This window comes from Vanellus vanellus, assembly GCF_965231255.1.
Source record: "Vanellus vanellus genome assembly, chromosome: 3".
NCBI lineage: Eukaryota > Metazoa > Chordata > Aves > Charadriiformes > Charadriidae > Vanellus > Vanellus vanellus.
Window position 1 is genome coordinate 93,489,318 of NC_138907.1, and position 18,600 is coordinate 93,507,917.

The 18,600-nt window shown below is 37.5% G+C and overlaps 1 protein-coding gene across 7 annotated transcripts in view; it reads right to left on the reverse strand.

Annotated features, from left to right (window-relative positions):
• The window catches only part of MYO6 (myosin VI), a gene marked incomplete at both ends in the record, with an annotated part of 82,974 nt that overhangs the window by 30,224 nt on the left and 34,150 nt on the right, over nt 1-18,600 (reverse strand). For all 7 annotated transcript variants that reach the window (XM_082481070.1, XM_082481067.1, XM_082481069.1 and 4 more), the window contains 6 exons: nt 748-921; nt 2,960-3,055; nt 4,139-4,266; nt 8,758-8,830; nt 9,278-9,369; nt 10,380-10,537. In XM_082481070.1, the coding sequence (XP_082337196.1) occupies nt 748-921; nt 2,960-3,055; nt 4,139-4,266; nt 8,758-8,830; nt 9,278-9,369; nt 10,380-10,537 (721 nt within the window). The remainder of the gene's footprint in view (nt 1-747; nt 922-2,959; nt 3,056-4,138; nt 4,267-8,757; nt 8,831-9,277; nt 9,370-10,379; nt 10,538-18,600) is intronic.

Below are 18,600 nucleotides of genomic sequence, written 5' to 3' on the forward strand. Positions count from 1 at the left end.
AATCCACAAGACTGAAAAATTTACCTGCAGCCCATGGTTGTGCCTGCTTTTCATCTCTTAATTCCCCTATAGTTCTCTTTCTAGCCATCCTGAGCTGGAATAGTCCAGCTAAAATAAAACTGCTGAATGAGAAAAGGATGCAGAAAACATTTGGAGAAGACAAGGTTTGAAGGTCAGCTTTACAACAAGCAGAAGAAAGGAGAAAATGAGGAGAAGCATCAGATTCAGGTATTGAGAAAGGAAACATTCAGTACAATGAAAATCTTTCTGTGAAAGCCATGACTGTATTTTAGAAAAGGAAAAACAGTGGTTAGGTATTGAATTTTGAGAATGGCAAACTGTAGCCAATTGATACATCTTCTAGAATGCACAATTAAGATATGACAGAAGAACACCTTTTGTCACATTTAGAACCTCTTAAAGTCCACAGAATCAAAACTTGGATCTCAAGACTTTAAACCTTTTGAATAAGGACTTTTATGGCTTTGCAAAATTCTGACTTAAAAATTACTGTATAAACTCTGTAAGGAAACATCTGAAACATCTTTTTGACAGAAACACAGAGCACATAGCTTGAATATACTGGTTTCTTATAAATCAATAGAAAAAAGGTCTATTTCACAAAATTTTCTTTGTATGAATCTTAAGTCACTACTACTTCTCCCAACCTTAGGTTATACTTATTTCAGGTAACTTAAAAGTGGCATAAATTACAAGATTATAAGATTCTTTGCTATATTACGTTACCTTGAATTTGTTTCCCACACTGATGAAACTAAGTTTCCCAGCTTTTTGTTTGGGATCCTTGTTGTTGTTAGTGTTAGATTCAAATAGCTGTCGGACAAACTTGTCCTTGGATTCACATATAAGAGATTCGAGGGACATGTGCAAAGCATCATTGTTTTTTTCCACAAATTGCATCTGAAAAGACAACCCAAAAAATAATAGTACATTTGTCTCACTGCCCCAGCTACTTAAGTCTTAAAGAAAATTAAAGAAAACAATGTTATATACTTAATTCAAAAATCAGCAAGAATATGTGGTGTAAATATTCAAACATTATTTCAAACAATTTTTCAACTGCACACACAACACTAATGACAGAGAAAAGAGATATTCTTGAATTTGAAAGACGTAGGAATCATGAAACCCAAGGTAAGTTTTAGTGCCTTTTAAGAGATCAGTTGTGTTTTTGTCAATGAATATCCTCCTTGTTTCCACTTCCAGCACTCAGCACATCATCACTCAGGAGTTCTGAGAAGCTTAATTCTTCACTGCTTGCAATATCACTTAAGATCTGCTGTAAAATGGAAATTACTATGCACACTTTAATTGGTGCATCTACACAGTTTGGAAAACGAAATTAAAAAATGGTTATTTTAGTAGTAGTATGACTATTTAAGAACATTTGATTTAATAAAAGATATTGCCCCTTCCTACAAAACCTACCTCTCTGGTTTATTTAAATTGGCTCACTAACTTTTAGAAGAACAATACATTACACGGAAATTCAGAAAGACACTAGTATCCAATTTCACACTAACAAAATTCTTATAGCTTTTGATGCAACTTTAATCGTGACTTTGATATTTATGAACAGAAGAGGCCAAGGCTAATTAGAACAATATACAAATTTGGCAGATATACCATAAAAGGATTTAATGCTGATGAGAATCAAAGGATAAACACAGGCCTCCAAAATTCCCCTGGACTATGAAAATACAAGAATGGGATATGAATGCAGCCAGAGGAACGTCCTCACCACAAATCAGATTGTGAGAACTGCCACAAGTGTAGTGAGAAACAGAAACAAGTGACAGGTGAGGTAAAAGGTAGCTATAGTCTGAAAGTTTTAAGGCCCAGACTAAGTAAGTCCCTCTGAGGGAGGGGATAAATTATGTCAAGCATATTAGCATAGCTTCTGGACCAAAGTTACCTCCTATCTGATTAGCTCTGACAGCACAGCTTATGTTCTTATACCTGGCTCCTCTGTTCCTGAAGACACTGTAAGGTATTATTAACATATCATGATGAGGTACACAGTTCAACACAGAGCACTTGGAATAAATGTATTCCAATTTTGTTTATTATTTTGATAATGACTCACTGAGTGACCTCAGAAAAATCAGGTAGGTAACAAACAGACTTCAACTTTCTTTCTCGGTTGTCAAATGACTTACAGAATGTGCCTACTTCAAAACTGCACAGCAATCATTAACATTCTTGGAGTATTTTGAAGTAAATAAGAACGAGCCCTTAAAGTACGCGTTTTCAAATGACAAAGAAACATCTTTGGAAGTAGCTTCCCTCTTATGCATTGGAGTTACAGACCAGAACAACAAAGCATTATGGATCTTTTGTTTATCCTAAACTCTTATTTCTGAAAAAAATTATGTTTCAGAAATTAGCCTCAAGTCTTTCAATGTTTTTGTATGACGAGTAGTCAAAAAGTACTAGAATCTGCAATGTATTTTGAGAGTAATAGTTTCAGGTGTTTCATATTCTCACATGAGTTATTCTATTGACAGTAGAAATGGAAAACAAAAGCATAGAATGTGATTTTTAATATAACATAAACAGTGGTTGCATACAAGGATAAGCACGCTTCCACAAGGTTACTCTTAAGTCGAACAATACTTATATATCACATATTACTTTCCTCTCTCCAAGATGCAAACGTCTGTTGATGTAAGATTTGCAGTACATCACGATTCAATATATTTAATATTGACACCATTACCTGTAGATTTATAACAAACTCTGACACAAAATGTATGTCACCAAAACAGTCTGTAATCTAATAAGTTAAAGAACCTGTCAATTCTGTCACAGCTAAGACATAGCAACTTTTGATTTTCTCTTCTGATGAAAGGAGATTTTGTTATTTAACCAATACACTCTGAAAAATATAAAAGTACTACAAAGTGCAACAAAAATAGTTTTGCGTAAGTAAAGTTACCGTTTCATAGCACACTGCTCCTGCAAAATGTCGGATAATAAAGCCTTCATCATCTCTGATGTTTCTGTGAACGGCCAACTTAGACTTTCTAGGAATCTGGAATTAAAAAGTTGAATTACAAAGAATTACCCTGGAGAGGAAGGAAAAGTTTATTCTTAAAACATCACCATGATTCTGCCAGGAGCGCTAGGTGTTAAAAATGACATTTCTTGCAGTACAGTTTTGATGACCATTCCCTTTCAAACTAAAATATTTGAAAAATCTATTTTCACTCTCATTCACACCTTTAGATACCTCACATTTAAAATAAAAGCCACTAGGATTGCTAACACCAGCTAGTTGATTTTCTTTTTGCCTTTAATCACAAATTGCTACGCCATTTATTCCAGCTTATTAATAGCCTTGTCACACAAATAGGATTAGGTAGAAGCTTAAAATATGTTTTTAGATGGTATATTTTAAAAGGCAGCTACCTAGGTGATCATACACATACCAACAAAAACGTTTCATTGCATAGCCATCCAGTTAAGCAAGACTAAGTGGAAATTTAAATGAATGATAATTTTATTTATTTTATTTGGCTCCTTTTGCTTGCATTTTTTCAGCAGGGAATTAACCTTTTTGTGTGGGTTTTTTTTTGGTTTTGGGGTTTTTTTTTTTTGCATTTCAACAGAAGTCATATACATAAATTGCAATAATTTGCGTTAACCTTCCAGAGTGCTGTATGTTAAAGAATTAACAAAACCAAAAAGGTTTTCATTGTGTGTTCCCTATTTTCATCTCTGAAGTGACAGCTAGACACTCCATGTGAGTCAGGTATTCTCCAAAGCAAGCAATTTTTGAAAGGAACAACAAAATAGCTCATCTGATATTAAATAATCTTAATTAAAATGTGTTTTTATTTCCTTTTCATGTATTACATGGTTACAAACTTCAAATGTAAGTGAAGAATATGGCTTTAGTTTAGCAGGATATTACAATTCCTAGAAGACTTAAGCCTCCAGTGAACTTTTCAACAAACCTAATAACCAAACTTGTCCTTAACAAAAGAATATGGATTGTGCAGACTGGTTTGGTATGAGATTTCTTAGGAAAGGTTTTCATTAAATTGAAGTGTTACTATCAACTGTTCCAAGAACTGTTTTATTAAAACATGACAGACAGCAAAGATAAACCTACAGAGAGTCTGAAATGGTCCTTGTGTTTTTGGTGCACAACTGAAGTAAAATGCTGGTCGCTTGGCTGGGGAAGACGATTTTCTTCATCCAAAATATCCAGTACACCTATTAATTTTGCTTCAATCAAATCTATTAATAAAACAAAATACGTTTACAAAAATTGGATATATATAACCTCATATCAGAGCTGAACATTACAAGTTTAAAATGCTACTGATCTGATTCTGTGTAACAGCATCTAGGGAAAGCTGTTAACACAAAATGTCATTGCAAATTAACTCTACGTATCTGAATTGCTGATTTAATCGATATCCTATACATACTAAGTTCTAACTCTCACACAAAAGAACACGAAGGAAAACAGATCAGGCACGGATTGTTTGATTTTTACTCTGGGTCTCAAGCTGAATTAAGTCATCTAATTCCCATAAGGTGCCTAAATGCTTTTGTGGTACAACCATAGGTCTTTATGGGATAATTGCTTATATTGTTGGGGATTTTTTAAAGCTTTTAATCCATGTTTTACCACATGTCAAAACTAAAAGCATGAAAAGGCACATACTTTCATTCACAACAGGATCCAGGGAGAAAAATGAAATGCAATTATTTGAAGAAAGGCAGATCAGACTTAGGCATACAGTGGTGGTTCCACAACTTTTTACAAATGTATTGCCTTGACCTTTCACATACACACACAAAAGCCCTTGAAAGTTGACATAGAAATTCATGCTCTTGAAAATACTAGACACAAGAATCTTGCAGCTTTTAAAACTTTCTTGTATTATCTATGAAACTGTTCTTGTAAAAGGAATTTTTACTACCTACTTTTTTTCTGTGGAAAGGAAGAAATGACTAATGCTTGTACTGCAGCAATGCCTATGAACTCTTACCACAGATCATAAACAGTGAGGCTACATATAAAGCACAAAGATAGCCCTGATGTAAAGAATTTATGCTTATAAAATCTGAACAACCTAATTTAGTTACAGAGATGACTACCATTCCATCAAAACATTCTAACATACCAATGACTGTCTCTGAGTTTCTTCCACAGTGTTAAAAATTTTTTCATGTCAACATAGTAACACTCTCTTTTGTGACAGTTAATATTTCTACATGTTTACTGCTGTTACTGGTTTGGTCCAACACCTTAAAATCATATTTTGACAGAAACCAACATCATTTTTCTCACCCACTTCAAAAGGCAGTCAAAAATCCTTTTCTCCTGACTATGCAAGAAAAGGAAACAGGAATCCATGCCATGGTTTAACTAATCTATAATTTTATTCTTACCTAAGAATAACTCATACAATGAAGAAATGTGTCAAATCTGTGGTGGGGTGTCACATGTTGGCTGGAATAGGAAAAGGGGTCATGACTGAGGGACTGCTACTTATATTCTTAGGTAAGCTGCCCAAATCTTTTATATGGCAGGAAAAGGCAACAACTTGGCAACAGTCTCTACAACCCATTTTCCCACTGAGTCAGACAGAGACCTTGTCTTCCAACAGGCACCAGGGAACCCCTTTTGACCCTGAGGTATGTTTCAAAAAACACATACACTGCGGAGGAAGTTGAAACATAGAATCGTCTAGGTTGGAAGAGACCCTTGGGATCATCAAGTCCAACCATCTACCCTACTCTACAAAGTTCTCCCCTACACCATATCCCCCAACACCACATCTAAACATCTCAAACACATCCAGGAATGGAGACTCAACCACCTCCCTGGGCAGTCTATGCCAATGCCCGACCACTCTTTCTGTGAAAAATTCTTTCCTAATGTTCAGTCTAAATCTACCCTGTTGGAGCTTGAAGCCATTCCCGCTTGTTCTGTCATTAATTACCTGTGAGAAGAGACCATCACCAACCTCTCTACAGTGTCCTTTCAAATAGTTATAGAGAGTGATGAGGTCTCCTCTCAGCCTCAAACTAAACAGTCCCAGCTCCTTCAACCGCTCTTCATATGATTTGTCTGCTAGGCCCTTCACCAGCTTCATTGCCCTCCTCTGCACTCGCTCCAGCACCTCGATATCTCTCTTGTATTGAGGTGCCCAAAACTGGACACAATACTCGAGGTGTGGCCTCACCAGTGCTGAGTACAGGGGCACAATCACCTCCCTACTTCTGCTGGCCACGCTATTTCTAATACAAGCCAGGATGCCGTTGGCTTTCTTGGCCACCTGGGCACACTGCCGGCTCATATTCAGCCGTTTGTCAATTAGAACCCCCAGGTCTCTTTCTGCCAGGCAGCTTTCCAGCCACACTTCCCCAAGCCTCTAGTGCTGCATGGGGTTATTGTGGCCCAAGTGCAGAACACGGCACTTGCCCTTGTTGAAACTCATACCGTTGATGTTGGCCCAATGATCCAATCTATCCAAGTCTCTCTGTAGAGCTTCCCTATCCTCCTGGGAATCAACACTCCTGCTTAACTTGGTGTCATCTGCAAACTTGCTGATGATACACCCTATGTCCTTATCGAGATCATCAATAAAGACGTTGAACAGAAATGGTCCCAACACTGAGCCCTGAGGCACACCACCTGTGACTGGCCACCAGCTGCATTTAAATCCATTGAGCACCACTCTTTGGGACCTTCCAGTCAGCCAGTGCTTGATCCAGCGGATCGTATGCTCCTCCAGGCCGTGCGAAGCCAGTGTTTCCACAAGAATTGTATGGGGGACAGTATCGAATGCTTTTTGAAAGTCCAGGTATACAATATCAACAGCCTTTCCCTCGTCCAATATTCTGGTTATCTTGTCATAGAAGGAGATCAGGTTCGTCTGGCAGCACCTGCCTTCGATAAACCCATGCTGACTAGGCCTGATCCCCTGGTTGCCCATTATGTGGGTTTTGATGGCACTCAAGATGCCCTGCTCCATGACCTTCCCTGGTATCGAGGTTAGACTGACAGGTCTATAGTTACCTGGATCCTCCTTTTTGCCTTTCTTATAGATGGGTGTTACATTTGCCACCCTCCAGTCCATTGGGACCTCCCCAGTTAGCCATGACTTCCTGTAAATGATGGAAAGCGCTTTGGCAAGCACATCTGCCAACTCTTTCAGCGCTCTTGGGTGTAGCCCATCCGGTCCCATAGACTTGTGTGCATCCAAGCGGCATAGCAGGTCACTGATCTCTTCCTCTTTAATCATGATGCTCTCATTCTGCTTCCCCTCCCTGTCTCCTAGCTCTTGAGGCTGGGTGTCCAGGGAACAGCTAGTTCCACTGCTAAAGACTGACGCAAAGTAGGCATTGAGCACCTCAGCCTTTTCTTCATCCTTTGTAACTACGTTTCCCTCCACATCCAATAAAGGAGGGAGATTTTCCCTAATCCTCTTTTTGTTATTAATGAATTTCTAGAAACATTTTTTGTTATCGTTAACAGCTGCAGCCAGGTTGAGCTCTAGCTGTGCTTTGGCTCTCCTTATTTTCTCCCTGCATAGCTTCGCTACATCTTTATAGTCTTCATGAGAGACTTGCCCCCTCTTCCAAAGGTCGTAGACTCTCTCTTTTTTTTTTTTTTTTTTTTGAGATCCAGCAAGAGATTCCTATTTAGCCGGGCTGGCCTCCTTCCCCACCTACTTGTTTTTCAGCACATGGGAACAGCCTGCTCCTGTGCCTTTAAGATTTCTTTCTTGAAGTATGTCCATCCTTCCTGGACTCCTGTATCCATAAGGGCATCCTCCCAAGGGATTCTGTCTAGCAGTCTTCTGAACAGATTAAAATTTGCCCTCCGGAAGTCTAAGGTGGCAGTTTTGGTAACCCTTCTCCTTGTTTCTCCATGACAGTCTCTAAACTGTAACAACATTTTTGGGAACAAGCTCAGGCTCATCTACACATCATTAAACACATTACTAAAGAAATCACCTATTTCCTGTTGCTACACTTTTGTTCCCTCCTCCAAATACCTTCCTGTTGCTTTTTCACAAGATGGCCAAGAGGTTTGCTTGACAAGAGTTGTCATTAGTTAAGTCAGCGACCATACAGTCCTGTCTGACAAGGTGAAAACTTCTTCAGCAGAGCTACAGAAACTCAGAAAAAACAGACATTTTGCAACAGATGTTAATTTCTGTCACTCTGAATCCTGTGCTCAGTCAGGACTGACTAGTTGCCATAAGCAAATTACCATAAATGCAAAAGCAAGACAAAGTTTTGGTCACAAAAGCCTCTGGTGTACCAGTCTGTAGAAAATTAAAAGCAGCAAACATCTACAGCCTGTTGCCTATAGTTCATTTTGTTTATTTGCTCATTGGCTCAAAAAAGGTATGGGGAATAGGATGGGATTTATATTTTTTTTTTTAATTCATGGAATATTTTTCCCCAGACACCCTCACACCCTTCTTCACTTTATTTACCCTATTTAGGTATTCTAATTAGTTTCCTAGGAAAATGCACAAGAAATTCAGAAGTCCCAGCTGCAGTTATTACACACTGTAGGACGATACGGGTCTACTACCAACCAGAACTTGAATGTTATACAAAGCTGAAAGAATTCGGAGAGTTGCAACCGTCATTAAAAGTATAAAATTACTAGTGCTATACATATTTTGCCTCTTCTGCTTGAAGCTTTTTTTTCTCCATAACACTAACGAATAGCTTGACATTTCAAGAAGCACATACCAATACAGTCCTGATTATCTACATAGCGCACTTCATTAACCCCCAGGCCTTCTTTTTGGTAAAGTTCTTGTTCCTTAAAAAGAAATAAATAAAAAGACAAATAAATTGAAAAGAGAAACGACCACTTACCATACACTTTTTTTAGCCACCAAAAATTTTTTTTTAAATAAACATGATGACATTTTTAAATGCAGCATGAATTAACACACATTTTAGAATTTCCTTCCACAGCTTAATATATTCCAACTTCACCTCCTTAACGATAGGCCCAGACAATTAGATACTCCCATTAGGTCTAAGACACTGTCCAGTATCTGGATGCCTCATTTTAATGAATGGTAAAAAAAAAGAAAAAAAAAAGATTGTTGGTTTTCAAAAAGCTATATTCAACCAGATACCACAAAGTCGGAAAACAATTTGTCAACTGAATTTTTTTAATCTAAGCTTAATGTGCAATCTTATGGAAAGCAGTACTTAAGTATCTCTTTACTAAAAAAATAAATCCTCAAACATAACATACCTCTTTGAGAATCCTTTCATTAAAAAATTGCTGCAGTTTTTCATTGCAGTAATTAATACAGAATTGTTCAAAACTGTTGTGTTCAAAGTATTCTGAAAAACAGAAGTTAAACTTCTATGAAAAAAAGTGTTCCAAGAATTTATGTTCGATAGTAACTAAGAAAATATCACAAAATCAGAGAAGAAAGAAAAAGCTTCACAATGCTAACTTTTAAAGATATGTTCAGACCCATATCTGTTTCTTTCAGTAAAAGAAAAGCTTTTACAGATTATCAAGTTGCACATAAGACAGATGTAAAAATACTGTGGAAGATCATATTTCTATGACAAATAACATACAGTTATACTGGCAGCAAACCAAAGCAAGATGCTACCATACAGTGAAACTGTACCAACACATCCTCATGCATCATGTTACAACAGGCTGGCACAGGACATCATAGACCTAAAGACATGAAAACCAAAAGTTCCCTTTTTTACTGTTCTCAGAACACCTTAGCAGGGCTAGAGCACACCAGAAAACATGCCCTATTCTGAATCTCAGGGAGCCAAAAAGGACAAAAGCTTTATGGGAACCATCAACGCCCACGACTTCCAGGGAACAACCAGCAGCCTGAAGTCCAACTCTGTAATAGAACTATCCATCCTCTAGGAAACAGTATCTTAATTCAGAGACTATCTGTCTGTGTGCGGTGATCTTCTCAGGACTGAATGGGAAAACAGCATGCACATGCAATATCTTTCCTGGTTTTACTGGGTGGCCACAGTAAGACTCCATTCCGAATTTTTAGTCCTTCAAAAGCTACATCTGTGGAGACACTACAAGAATCTGAAATCATTACAAAGATGCCTAGCTTCACATTAACACTTGTTAGTGTTACTAGGTCATCAAGAGAAGCTCTGGACCTCATCTACATTCTTGTAGCTCAGGAAAATAAGGCTTTATCTGCTCTCTTGATAACTTCTTAAGCCCTTGTAATCCATTCCACCCACAACCACCAAAAAGAAAACCCTCCCACTCTCCATTACAGAATTTATCATTGAGTCTTCGGTGACAGTAACAGACAACTGGAAAAATAATTATTCTTTTGAAGTATACTTACCAAAACCAGCTATATCTAGAACTCCAATGAAAAAAGAAGAAGTCTCAAATGGAAAACACTGGTTTACCCTGTTCACTACATGGTCAAACAGATGACTATACACAGTTTTGGCCAAAGCATCACGAGCATTGTTTGCTTGTTCCACTTTCAAAGGTACCCTGAAAAACAGAAATACAGATCTTATTTTTCAGAATTCCTTACTCTGAAATACTGAAATTAGACCCTAAACTTAAAAGAGCCTTTCCAATTATCGCAAATTAGGACACACAAAAAACTAAGCTCTAAGCCCAGGCAGGAAACAATCTTGCCAAGTTAGACTAAATATCCTACACATAAAAAGAAAGAATAATATTTCACTATCCTCAGTAGAAGTGAGATGCAGATGTTTTCATACTTGTTTTTAGATAATTAGAAACGATATTGATAATTGCCAGAGAAAGATATCTACAAAAAAAAAATCAACTATTTATTTATGAGCTGCCTAATTACATAAAATCCATAGTTCAGTTTTGTTCTGACATCTTTGTCCCTATACTTTGATAAGGGTTATAACTAAAACTATAAGGCTGTAAGTTAATCAGTAACAAAATTTAAAAAAAAAAAAACAACAACAAAAAAAAAAAAAGGTAAGGCAGTGTGTTCTTATGGTGAAAGTTAGATGCAATCCCAAAATAAGGACTCTTTTTAAACATTGTAAGAAGGTGCCTTTTAAGAGATGAGAATTTATTTATTACAAGCTTGTACCGCAGTTTAGCAGTTAAAATAACCAAACAAACAAAAGCAAAAAAAAAAAAAACCAACCCAAACAACAATACACACACACCAGTCACAACTTCAAAGCCTATAAAATGCATGACAAAACCATGGGAATATCAGGCAAGTATAACTAGATATTTAGCTATACATATAATTATATATATATATATCTATTTCTTAAAGTTGGTATGACAGTGACATGCTTAGGATGTATAGATCTCAAAGCACCTTTAACCACCTCATTTCCTAGATAAATACATTCTACAAGACTTTTTTTTTTTTTTTAACACTCTTCAGATTAACAGATAAATGTAGCAAAACTAAAAAGCAGTTACACTGTACACAGCTGAGGAAGGACCCTCAAACCAGGACAGACCCATAGAAGTCTCCAGAATAAGACAGTTCATACAAGGATACAGCCTTAAGGAAGTGTTTAAGAAACAACATGAAAGTAGTATGAAAAATCAACTTTCGGCTTTGTGGTATGATTGCAAATTGCACTTAGATCCTAATCATGTTGCCAAAGAATTCAAAAGCAAAAGTCGTACTAATCTGAACAGAATCAGACCAGAACAGGATCAGACTGTCAAAGATCAAAACTCTCCAAAGGATTTTTACATGTCAATAAAAAAATATCAATAGAAAGGGGGGAAAAAGAAAAAAAAAATAATCTATTGAAGTACCGATAGCCCCTTGACCAGACAGTTATCAAAATTTCATGCATGGAAAGAAGGCCTAAAATTTAGATCAACTATGGGTACACAAAGGCTTTGAACAACACTATACCATGGCATACAGATACATTCAATGTTAAAAGTAAATCAAAAGAAGATATATTTAGGGAGAGAGCCTTTGCTAACCAAACTGATAAAATCTGCAGGGAGGAACATGAAGAAATAATGTCAAGATTTTTATCACACCAATCCTCTTTGTCATCAAGAATACAGGATGATGGCTGTATGCCACAAACTCTTATGCTTTTTCTAAATATTTCAATCAGTAGGCTTAATAAAACAGACCACTTCTCCCCTTATAACACTCTACATTACTTCTCCCTATGTACCTTGCTTCTCATATCCTTGGACCACCAGCACTAAAACAACAATTCATAACAATCAAAGGATAGACTGTCCAGCTAAGGTGGTGGATAACCAGCGATGGCACTTCTCCAGTGTGCAGAAAATCAACGTTTAAAAAATACCTCTTATCTGAACTGTTTAAGGAAGCCTTACGTATAAGTTTCAAGATGTCACAGCTGCGAAACTGCCCTGTCGCCCCCTCCAGGTAGTTCCTGTACACGGGAGTACAAAGAACTGGCAGGTCAGAAAAGGAAAACTTAATGCTACACAGCTTACCCATATTGCATCATTTCCTTCACTTCCCAGGATTCATAAGCACTACACTAAGTCAAATTTATTATTTCTGTATTTTTTCAAGAATGGTACTTCCGATGAAGAAACGTGAGACTGAGGGAGATCACTTTCTACTGTGACTGGTAAGTCAGGGAACTAGAGACTCCGTTCACTAAGGACACCTGCAGCTACGTTACATTAGATAGTAATTAGCTTTAACACACAATCTTGTCTTCCACTAAGTATCTCCTGACTTATCTTAAGGTAACGAGTACTGACAGAAATCTTCTCTTATAAATAGAAGGAAGGTACCTTTACATTCCATTCTGATACGTTTAAGAGATCAGAATACTAATTCCCACATGTCAGCTGCAGGCCCATTATATAATACAATACACCAAAATCATTTATGCTTTCAATTTATTTTTTTAAACAACACGGCAAACAGTCATACTTCTAGAGTGTGTATTTATAAAATGGCCCTGTTCTTCAAAAATAACAGATTCTGCCATAATTAAGTAGAGCTCCAGAGACTGCACAAAACCCTACTGTTATTTTAAATTTCATAGTATGCAGCAGAAACTCATGGAGAGAAAATGTAAGCCTGCAATGCATTTTGCACAGCTGAGAGTACAGAACCACAAAATAATGCTGAAATTGCACTGAGCCAGTGGAGATACAGAAGAGCCCTATTACAGAACTGACATTCAGAATGATTAAGTTCCTTCTCATGAACTTGCTTTCCCTCAGCTCCTCCTTTCCTCTGGTCTGCACACTAACAAAGGAATCTCTTTCCTCCTCCTGTTTCTTGTCTGAACAGGAAAAGATATCTTTTCCTTCCTCCATTTCACCTTCTCCCCCTCTCCTCCATCCATCAGCTACTTGTACAGAATGGGGAAGAAATTTTTCCGATTTCTAAGCTATTTGGGTAAGGCTGCAACAAACCCCCTTGTTTGGTCTTCACGTCAATCTCTTCAGCAAGGTTTCCAGTGATCCACGGAGTCTGAGGTCTAGAGGAAAGTGCTCCCATGGGCTAGACTTATTCCATGGACAATTCCATGCAGTCCCCAAACATTTTCCAGAACAAATAAAATGCAATTAAAATATGTATAGTTTGCCCATAGTTGACAAAGATTAAGGGAGACAGAGCAGGTGAAGCGATACCGATCAGCTACTGTCATCCAATATGGTTACTGCTTCACAAATAAAATGGCCTGGATGAGATAACCCTACCTAGTGAAAAGTAAAGAATATATGCAGCACATGTGTAAGTTGAGAAAAGCTGAAGTTCCAAAAACTCCAGAAAAACATTTTTTTAAAAAAAACATGATGTTTCTCCAATAGAGGCTTCAGTACCACCACCCCCCAAAAAAAATGCATTTTGGTAGAAAATGTACTCCAAAAGAAGCTGGAGGACCTGAAATTATTAAGTTAAAATTTTCACACTGTAAAATAAATTACTTTGTGATGACAGAGTCCTCTTTAGAAGTCTTCTTGGAAAGCAAGAAACTGAGTAAGACAGTAGTACAGTGCATTTACAGTGCATCTACAGTACCATTTTTGAATACTAACACTAATTTCTCTCTGTAAACACACTTCACATGGATGGCAAAAACATCAGCTGACAAGGTGATCATTATGCTCTTTTGGGGAGACTAACAAGGGCAGAAAACCGTAGTGCAGCTGTCAAGCCTCCCTGGCAATCCACTGCACATTAGTATTTAATTAAATACACAGAGATAGCATTTAGCATCACCCTCCTACTGTTCTTTGTTGGCTCCATTGTGCCCAGCAGAACAAAGCCTTTGTTATACTCTGAGCACAGTGATTTCAGCTGAGCTATTTATTCACTGTGACCTATTAGGACTCACATGATCTACTTGCACACAAAAGATCCCTAAGAAAGAGAGAGAGAAATGGGTAGCTCTTTGGGTTGCTGGAAGAAAATAAAACAAAGTACTTGTCAAAACTCTAATATTGATAGCAATCAAATAGTTTCTAAACTACGCTACCATAGAAAAACCTGGTGGCTATTTAATAAATATCCAGTCCACTTTCCTTGTATATGCTGTAAGCCACACGAGAAGAAGATATTCGTGTATTTATTAGCTTTTAGCTGCACAAGTTTACAAAATGCTAGAAAAAGAGGCTTAATGCATTAATCCTTCGAGGTGGTGGAAGGAATCCTCTGAATCGTTTTTGCAATCCACAAAATAAAACATTGGGGAAAAAATAAAATCTGCTGGCACAAAAACATAGCTCCTTGTGTTTGCAGACTTTTGAAACAGTACACTGCTAATGCCTCAGGCTTATCAGGATAAATATGCTGAGCAGAAAATCTTTACAGTCTTAATCCAGAGTGAACTTGAAGCTGTAACAAAAATTGTATTTGTTCTTAAAAAACCTTCCTCGACAGGGTCACTTGAGATGTCGTGAAAGGGAAGCAGTATATAACGATACACCTTTGCTTTAGTGATTGATACGTCTCACCAAACACTCTCAAAAGGAAACTATACAGGCACACTTTACCTATATGTTATGTGTACAACAGCAAAAATTAATCTGTTCTCAGAGGCTGAGTCAATTCCTCAAGGAGAAGATTTCCAGTGGGGTGCCACCTGAATCTGACATGGATGCGATTTGTTGAAACCCCTTCTGATTCTAGTTAACGTTTTCACTAAATAGGAATGAGGAAAGTAAGGGTGTTTTCAAAAAACAGTCTGGTAATACTGAACTAAGAAAGCAGAAAATCTTGGTGACACGATTCGCATACAAAATTATTTTCACAAATTGAAGATATGATCTAAAAATCCACAAGATAGATTTCAGTAAAGGAAAGCGTGTGGTGGTATGCTTAGGGAGAATTCAAAAATTCAAATGCAAGATGGAGAATAACCAGGTAAGCAGCGAGTCAACAGAGAAAGATCATCAGTTACTGTGGATCACAAGCTGAATTAAGTCCAAAATGTTACTAACTTTCAAAACCTGCAATTCTCATACCACCACGAGTTAATATGAATGCCATCTGTACTGTATAATATGTATTTTCTACTCTAATGTTATCCACAATACTGTTAAAGGTTCTCCTGCATGAATATTTCAAAGATTTTGCTGTCAATTTAGACATGGTCTGGAAGAGAGCAAAAAGTAAAACTTGGAAAATATTGGCCACTGGAAGCACTCTGTCCTGCGAGAACCCATGTCTTCCTACATGTAAAGGTTTTTATAAAGAGAAAAATTATTTGTAACTTTCCATATCAGCTGATAAGGCAGCAAGATGATAGTGACTAAGAGTCCTCAATTTCTAATAACTGGGGGTGAGAGTAGGAATTTATAATCACTTTCTAGAAATGCACTATTGAAAATATTATGAAGCAATCTAGATCTTGAGCTTTTAACTGATCAGAATAACCTCTCCCCAATCATTACTTACCATTTGTCACTGCATTATAACTTTTTCCATGGTAGTCACTATGAAGTTCTAACTTGTGAGCATCCCTTCTTTCAAAGTACAGAAATAAGCAGGTCACCAAGCAGTCTACTTTTTTAGTCTATCTACATATATGCCTCAAAGGTCAACTATTTGGTAATAATGTATTACTGGAACAACAGCCCATACCCATGCTAAACTTAAGACTCCTGTATATGAATTAATTCAGAACAGCTTCCACATTGCCCTAAAAGAACATGATGTTCAAACAGCACAGGCTGTCACTGATGGTTTATTACACTCAAATTTTGGCCAGGAAGATCAGTTTCACCCCGGAGATCAGGAAGCAGGCATCGAGCAGTATTTCCACTACAGCTATTCTCTTTTAATTATTGGTTAGAATTAGGTATAGCTCAAGATTACTTCTCTCGCACAGAATGAGCTCTTGACCAGTGGAAACCTTCATTACTCAAATCCACTACATCCCTTGAGAACCAAAAAAGCCAATGCTCTCAAGTGCTCAAAGATCAACTTTTCACCCCATAAGTCTGACATAACCTAAGCATGCTTTAACTAACACCTGCCACCTTTACAGGCTGCACTGAAATGCCAAGGTTAAATCAATCAGCTGTTACTTTGTTTCAGTCCACAAGTTTATGAAATGTTAACAAATACTTCATACTAAAAAAAAAATAAATATAAATAACAGTAATACATTTCAAAAGACATAAAATATGCAAGAAACAACAAAACCCACATCAATGCAGATAATTAACTATGGTTTTCATATATTAAACTTCTGGTGTAATGTGCATAAAGCTGTATTTCTGATTCATTAAAACAATGATTTTTTTCCGTAAGTCAGTAAGAAGTATCTGTGCATTCTTCCAATGAGTAAAGTGAATCTTAATTAGTTTGCTAATTAAAAGATTGATGCATTCAACTAAACTTTGAGAATTACTTTTAATGTGCTCAACGTTGTTTAGCCCAAGTTCAGTTTTTGATGCGGTGTTTTCTCTAACTCCAGAAAATACACAACATAGAAAACCAAATGTTAAACCACGCAATTCAGTTGCACACAGCTTAGCTAGCATCCCTGACAGCTCGTGTGCTAGAAGGATCAATCTCAACAAGAGAAAATTTGTGGTGGAAGCTAGAGTTTTTTTGTAAACAAAAGGCAACTGTAGGGAAATCATTTCCATAAAATGCAGTTTCACAAGAGTCATGACTTCCAGGGTACTGAATTATTATCATCAGCACCATGTTTAAACATGTCCTTTGCAATTATTCTTTCTCCGTGTGCATATAGAAAGAAATCGCAATCCTATTTCTGTGCCTAGGAAGTTACCTTGGTAATAGTTTCTTGTCAAAATGTAAGCCAAGGAAAAAAAGGGATAATCACTCTTTTTTAAGCTTACTAGTTACTCCAATAGTGACGTGTTCTTAATAGCTACAGAAAAAAAAAAAAAAAACAACTTTCTCTTAAATTTATCCTGTTCCACTATTTTTTATGTTTCTACAACACAATATTAACTTTGCATTCAAGGTTAAATGTTTGTTTACCAGGAACAGCAAGAAGCAGCGCATTTCTGGATTACCATTTGCAGTGGTGTTTTTAAAGCTGAAATCTGATTTCAGAAGCATTATATGTGGCAACAACAGGGACACTGATCACCCAGACACCGAGAAGGGTGGATATACTACCTTCTAATTAGAGCATCCCAGACTCAATATCACAGGGCAGCAAACATGGGAGCACTGTGCAGCCCCCATGACAAGAAAAGTGCATATAAGTATCTTCCAAAATACTTAGGCACAGTATTAACATTCCTTGATGCAGCTATGCGTTAAATCTATTAGGATATCTCATTTTCTGTGTAGGTTATGGATTTAACAGGCTGACTGCTATACTTTCTTTGGCCACACAGCGTACTTGCTGACATGTGAGATGTTTTATAAAGTGTGAATGACTTATTCAACACGGTTCTTTTCCTGAAGAAAAAAAAAAAAGGCCATTTTACTCATTGTACAACTTTGTTGTACATTTGACATTGTACAACTGCAACTCTTCCAAATAAAAGTTAAAAAACCTCTAATGACCTAACAAGAACAAAACAAGCAAGCCTGAGCAGCTAAAAATGTGCATTTGGACCAACTGGTTTAAAGAAAATAAATAAATAAATAAAAGCAAGTCCTGTTAAAAATGTAATCTCAAAATTAACACCTGGATGATAGAAAAACATAGCACGTTGTTTGTTTTGAAGTGACCGACAATGTAAGACTGCCACTCTTCTGCACTCTCATATTTTTGTAATGCCTTGTTTTCGGTACTCGTATTTTGTAACCATTAAGTAAGCGTTCCAAATAGCTGCACTTAACGCTGACTGCAACTCAGCACATACTTGCAAACGGCCAAGCGGGAGTTTTGAGGCCATTTTTCCCTTTCCCCCGTGGGTAAGAAGCCGGACAGCGCCAGTGTCAGACGGCAGCCCCCGAAGGCCGCGGGCGGCGGTTGACGACACGGGTTACCTCACCCCGCGGGTACCAGGCCGGGCGGGCTGAGCGGCTCCCAGCCCCCGCCCACACCACCGTGAGCACAATGGGGTCAGCCCCCGACAGTCCGTTTCAACGGCGTCCCGCGTGGGTCGTGTGCCGCCCCCCCCCTCCCCCTCAGTCCCTCCCT